Genomic DNA, 6249 nt, shown 5'->3' on the forward strand with positions numbered 1-6249 from the left:
AAAAAAAAAAAAGAGGAAAAGAAAAGCATTAAAAACCAGGTACATTCCAGATGGTGGTAGCACATGCCTTTAATCCCAGCACTCCAGGAGGCAGAGAGGCACGTAGATCTCTGTGAGTTTAAGGCTAGCCTCGTTTATAGACCAAATTACAGGACAGACAGCAAAAGAAACCCTGTCTTGAAAAATTAGAAAAGGAAAGCTGGGTACTGGTATTGTAGCTTCCACCTTTAGTTCCAACACTTAGGAGAGGAGACAGGGGAAGCTCTGTCAGAAGCCAGAGTGGTCTACATAAGGACTACCAGCTAGCCAACAATACACAGTGAGAACCTATCTTTCATTCTCTATAAAACTGTATCCTCTTTATACACTTTTAACTTCAAAACAAAGTAAAACCAAAAACACTGCAACAAACAACGCCCAAACCCACTTTTTGGTGATGGTGGGGTTTTCCTGCTTTAAGACATCAACAGAGTAGAAGAAAACAACCACCAGACATCAGCAAACAGCCAGGTACAGCCATGTTAAAAACAAAACTAGCTGCTTTCTAGGATATGACCCTGATCATTTCTGGAAGTTAGGAATTCTTAATATAAAATGTGAATGCCAAAACATGCCTATTTTTCCTTGTCATTTCACTGTTCTGAAAGAAGTCTTCTACCAACTACAGATATCACTATTCAAGAGACTGACTTCAAAAAGTAGTTGAAATGACCACAAATAAGTCCTCTATAAGTCCTCTATGCAAATTTAAGTCTGTATTTTACAGGTAGAGAAAATTTTTCCCAGAAATTTTCCCAGCACATTTTCCCTGAAGTATTTTACAGCCAGAGGAATTTGTACTATCCATAAAAGACCCCACCACAAAGCATATTAAACCCAAATGCTCCTCTAACAACAGTTAACACCATGTGTATCATCTGCAAAAGTCAACATCCCACAAGTATCTATTTACTGATTTTAAATGTGAATGACAATAAATCGTACTATATTCCCTTGAAGCATTTATCCTCAATAATATATTGAAGATCAAATTCCCTTACCCTATTCTCCTTTTAAACCTTGGAATGTTATCCATACAAATTAAATTCTTTTAATACTTAGGGAGAAGACAATGGTGTACCATGTACTTGGTTTCTAAGACCTGTATTGAAAGGTCATGCATTTTAGCTTGGAATTCTGGGAAAGCTTAACCAATGTGTGCCTCAGTTTTCCCTCATTTATAAAATGGCAGTAACAGAACTCACACCTCAGCAGGTTGTTTTCAATATCCAATAGGAATGTGTGGGAAATGTTTAAAGCCACATCTGCAGAGTGAACAGGTGTTGCTGTAATTACTGTAACTATCAACTTTAACAATATATTCAGAAATTCCATTCCTGTCACTCATTTGAGAATTGGCCTCACACTTCCATATTCCAACTTGAAATAAATAATGAAAGGGTAGAAAGTACTGGGAAGGAGAAGTTGTGTATTTTCAACAGCCTTAATGAGCCTGCAAATGGATAGTTTGTATTCTTCCAAATATTTACCAATTAACTATTAAGAAAAAGATTTTTAAAATTTCATTTCCAATAGAAGAGATGCTACAAATCCACTAATTTTTTTTTCAAAAATTACGATATAGAAATTACTTCAAAATTAAACTAAGCTAAGCAGAGTACAGTAACTGTAGGTAACCAGACCTTTCCAGCAAACTAGGATTTATGACCAGCCATAGGTATGAGAGAAAAGTACTGTATATCCTAATATTAAATCACACTACATGAAAGTGCTTTGTTCATTAGTTCATTATGCTCTGCAACTAAACTTGATGTGGCGTGATTGTAGAAATACACATTCACAATGATAAACTACAGTATTTTTTTCTGCTTAGAGCAATTTTACATTAGATTTTAAAATTCACTTTGCCACAGTTTTGGTAATGGGAACAGATACTTAAAGCAAAAAGAAGAAAAATACATGCTTTTTTTTTGGCAATCCAAGATATCAAATAAGCCCATAAAAATCTAAATATTACTAAAGTAGCTTCAGAACAAAACAAATTTTTAGGGCTTATAAAATGCTAAGATCTACATGCTTAGAAAGCAATTCAAGCACATCTTAACTTTTTATTATGAATTTAAATTCAATGAAGCAATCATTAGTCAACTCTAAGCAATATATAAAAACCTTAAATGGAAAATTTATACCTTACTATAAATCCCTCTGAAAGTAGTACATGTATGGACTGCTTGAGAATTTAAATCTAACAACAAATGAGTCTACAAATCAAAAGCACCCAATCTATGACCTAAAGTAAAAGTGTTTTATGGTAACCTCTTAATTCTCTCCCCTCCTTTCATCCTACTTAGGATGTAGAACAAGAAAATTCATCCAAAGATAAATTTGTGAAACAAACGAACAAAAATATATGTGTGTTTTAAGTGCCAGTATACCTGCAGCTCCTTGGGGAGCTTCATCTGTCCGGGCAGCTGAGGAATTTACTGTCTCCTGGTTGCTTTCAGGGTCTGCCATTTTCTCTTGCCGCCGGGCCTCAGCTGCTCCTCTCTTGCCCAGGCCAGAGCCTCGCCGACTGTAACAAAAATGTCATCATAGTCAGCATTACCAAGGCACTAGGAGCAATGTATAGACAACACAAAGCAGAAATTCACAGAGCACAAAGCCAGTTTCTTCTCCCTTTTAAATAAAAAATTGTTATAGAAAATCACTACGACATTGTATATCTGAAATTCTTCCAAGTTATAGCTCACACAATACAGGCTTCTGTGTTACTGGGAGCTGTTGTCATCTTTACAGACAGACATGATTTTTAAACACTTTCAGCTAAATGAAAAAGCAGATCCTTCTGGAGAGAGAAAAAAAACTACACATTTAAAATACAGCCTCATTTACAAACATAGACAATAGACAAAGGCTTACAGAGTACATCAACAATAGGAAGATCAAAAGAACAGGGATTATCATGCCCAGATTTTATGGCAAACTACCTAAATCATCTAAATTCAAATATCCTAACACTATAAAAACAGTTAAGGGCTTAATATTTATAAACAACCGATGAATTGGGAAGATCTGACTCTGGGAAGGACAAAGATACAGAATACACTATAGGAAATAAAGTAATCACACTTTATCATCAAGTACATTAACAGTTTATTGATAATGATTGGGTAAATTGAAAAATAGATGATCAACATTACAAATACTTAAGACACAGTTTCCTGATTTACCTGAGGATATAACTCCTGCGGGTAAAAGTCTTAGACCACCAGTGAAATCAGGTATTGAGCACTCAGTGAGCATGAAAATTACCTGAGGACTTGAGGAGGTTCTTTCTTAGTGAAAGCTACACAGGAGTGGTAAAGATTAACTAATGTTTCCTTCATAAGTAAATAGTTCATTCCAAACCTATTCAAAATTCATCCAATATTTAATATTTACAGTAATCTAAGCTAAACATTCTGTATTTACAAGTTCCTACCCTCAAAGATTGTTACTCTGAAATAAGCCCAGAAGCTCATTAGATCACAACAAGAAAGCCCTAAAAATTCAGGAAAGGTTGTGAACCAAGACTGCTAGATAGCTTATACAGAACATGACCATCTATACAAAGTATATAGAAAAATTCTAGTCAGGCGGTGGTGGCACACGCCTTTAACCCCAGCACTTGGGAGGCAAGAGGCAGGCGGATTTCTGAGTTCCAGGCCAGCCTGGTCTACAGAGTGAGTTCCAGGACAGCCAGGGCTATACAGAGAAACCCTGTCTCAGGAAAAAAAAAAAAAAATCTACATAAAAAGTAATTTTATGATCAGGCAGTGGTGGCTCACACCTTTACTTCCAGCACTTGAGAGGCAGAGGCAAGCAGACTTCTGAGTCTGCGGACAGCTTGGTCTACAGAATAAGCTCAGACATCCAGGGCTACACAGAGAAACCCTATCTCAAAAACACAAAACAAAACAAAAACAACAACAACAAAAAAAAAAAATAATTTCATATGCACTGATCAAGTGGTAATGTACACCCAAAGCAAGCAATGAAAAAGAGAATGACACTAAAATATCAGTCTTCACGCACAGCAAATTCAGACAATACTCACTCAGTAAAACTCAAAGGGGACTGGAGAGCTGGTGCCACAGTTAAGAAGAGTAGTTTTAGGTATCAAAGATCAATTGTGAGCTCCCAGAATCTGTGGGGAAGCTCACAATTGTCTACTGGGGTGGGGCCACCTCCATATATCAATATATCCATATATCCATATATCAATAATCGAACACACAATTTTAGAAAAAAAATTTTTTTCAATTAAAAACCTGGCGCAAAATGGACCAAAAGCTCTGCAGAACTCAGAATTATTTCTCAGGAAGGTATTCCTAAGAAATCTCAAATACACTCAGTTACACTAATTTTAGATATTTTAAAAGCAATATGAAGAAAGTATGTGTGTGGGAACCAGGGCACGGCGGTGGGGGGAGGGTGTGAGACAAGGTTTCTAGGATATCTGGGATATTCTAGAATTCCCTTTGTAGACCAGGCTGGCCTCAACTCATGGAGATATATCTGCTGGGATTAAAGGTGTGCATCACCACACCTAGCAACTGTTCAAAATTGTAACTATAATAGAAATCTGCCACCAGAGTGCCAAGAAGCATATCACTAGGTCCAGTCAAAGCTAATGTCTAGATACTCGTAATTAACTGTAAAATGTCTCATCTTAGCAAAAGAAGAAAAAAGCTTAAACATACCAAAAAGTATCACGGTTTATGTTATGCCTGAGGCTTTGATTTAAAAGTAGGGATTTCATTTTGATGTTTTTAATTTGCCTTGCTTAAAGTCTATGTAGTTCTTTCTGTCTGAAACTAGCTATGTACACCAAGATGTAATCTACCTCTTCCTCCAAGTTTTAGGATTACTCAACCCAACCACACCTGCCTGAGTGTACTCTTTAATTCCACTGAAAATTAGTACAATAGGAATTATACATAACTAGAGTCATGGAATATATTTGTTGCACTGACCAACATAAAAAGTGATGGTTTGGGGGTTTGTTTGGTTTGGTTTGGTTTTTTGGGCCAGAAATGGTAATGTGAGCCTGTAATCCCAGCACTCCAGAGGCAGGTGGGTCTCTATGAGTTCAATACCAGCCTGCCCTACAGTAATTTTCACAAAAAAATTTTTGTGTAGCCAAGGCTACACAAAAAAACTCTAGAGGGGGAGGGGGAGGGTTATTTTTAAAAGTTATGTCAGGTAATTCCATTAGTTTTATTTAATATGTAAATTGCATTGCTATATATGAAGTGGGCTGGGTGTGGAGCATACCGCTGTAATCTCAACACTTGAGAGACTGAGACAAGCAAAGATTAAAGTAGCAGGCCAGCAACCACATGGTGGCTCACAACCATCTTACAGCCACAGTCTGCTCATATACATAAAATATATACATATACATTTAAAAAAAAAAAAAAGTAGCAGGCTACATAGGACACAAACCAGGATCCTGTCATAAACTATGGAAGGGAAGGCGAGGAGGAAACGAAGGTAAAGAGAATTAAACAAAAAAAAAGAAAAAGAAAAAAAAAAAAGGAGAGGGGATGGTGTAGAGGGAGGGAAATTTTCAGTAATGTTAAGAAGTATAGGAAGATTTTGATCAAAGCTGAAATAAAAACTATAGGCTCAAAAATAAATGAATTACCTGGTACTAGCACAGGAGCCCGTGGTCTTTTGGCGTGTGCTCCTCCTCAAACTGGGGAGCTCAGCAGGTGGGGACTCACTGCGTTTCTTGGTAGACTTTCTTAAACCTATAAATGGGAAATAGAAAAGGTGAAAGTTATTGTGAATTAAATCTATAGGAACCGTTGCTTTTTAAAAGCCTACCAGTTCTTTCTTCAATTCTTAAGGATCTGAACAATCACTCAGCCCAAACCTTACCTTACAGTAGTAGTCCAGCCTTTCCCTGCAACTTCGGGGCTTTTCCCTGGTATATATTCTGAACTTCAAGAATTTAATCACGTTAACTTTACACTACCCCTTCATTCATTTTTAGCTAATTTACATAAAACCAAATTAAAAACAAAAGAGAGAGAACAAAACATTTATGCCGTTCCATGAGCATAGAACTAAAGATTAGTGGAATTTTTAGATCATAATTAAGAATCAACCCAGTAGCTTGCGGTGGTGGCCCACGCCTTTAATCCCAGCACTTGGGAGGCAGAGGCAGGCGGATTTCTGAGTTCGAGGCCAGCCTGGTCTACA

General features: G+C 36.9%; 1 protein-coding gene across 22 annotated transcripts in view; it reads right to left on the reverse strand.

The window, feature by feature from the left end:
- Trip12 (thyroid hormone receptor interactor 12) overlaps positions 1–6249 on the reverse strand; it is a 114471-nt gene that overhangs the window by 57798 nt on the left and 50424 nt on the right. For all 22 annotated transcript variants that reach the window (XM_021173487.2, XM_021173845.2, XM_021174162.2 and 19 more), the window contains 2 exons: positions 5690–5795; positions 2436–2572 (listed from right to left, as the gene is read on the reverse strand). In XM_021173487.2, the coding sequence (XP_021029146.1) occupies positions 2436–2572; positions 5690–5795 (243 nt within the window). The remainder of the gene's footprint in view (positions 1–2435; positions 2573–5689; positions 5796–6249) is intronic.

This window comes from Mus caroli, chromosome 1, assembly GCF_900094665.2.
Source record: "Mus caroli chromosome 1, CAROLI_EIJ_v1.1, whole genome shotgun sequence".
In the NCBI taxonomy this organism is placed as follows: Eukaryota; Metazoa; Chordata; class Mammalia; order Rodentia; family Muridae; genus Mus; species Mus caroli.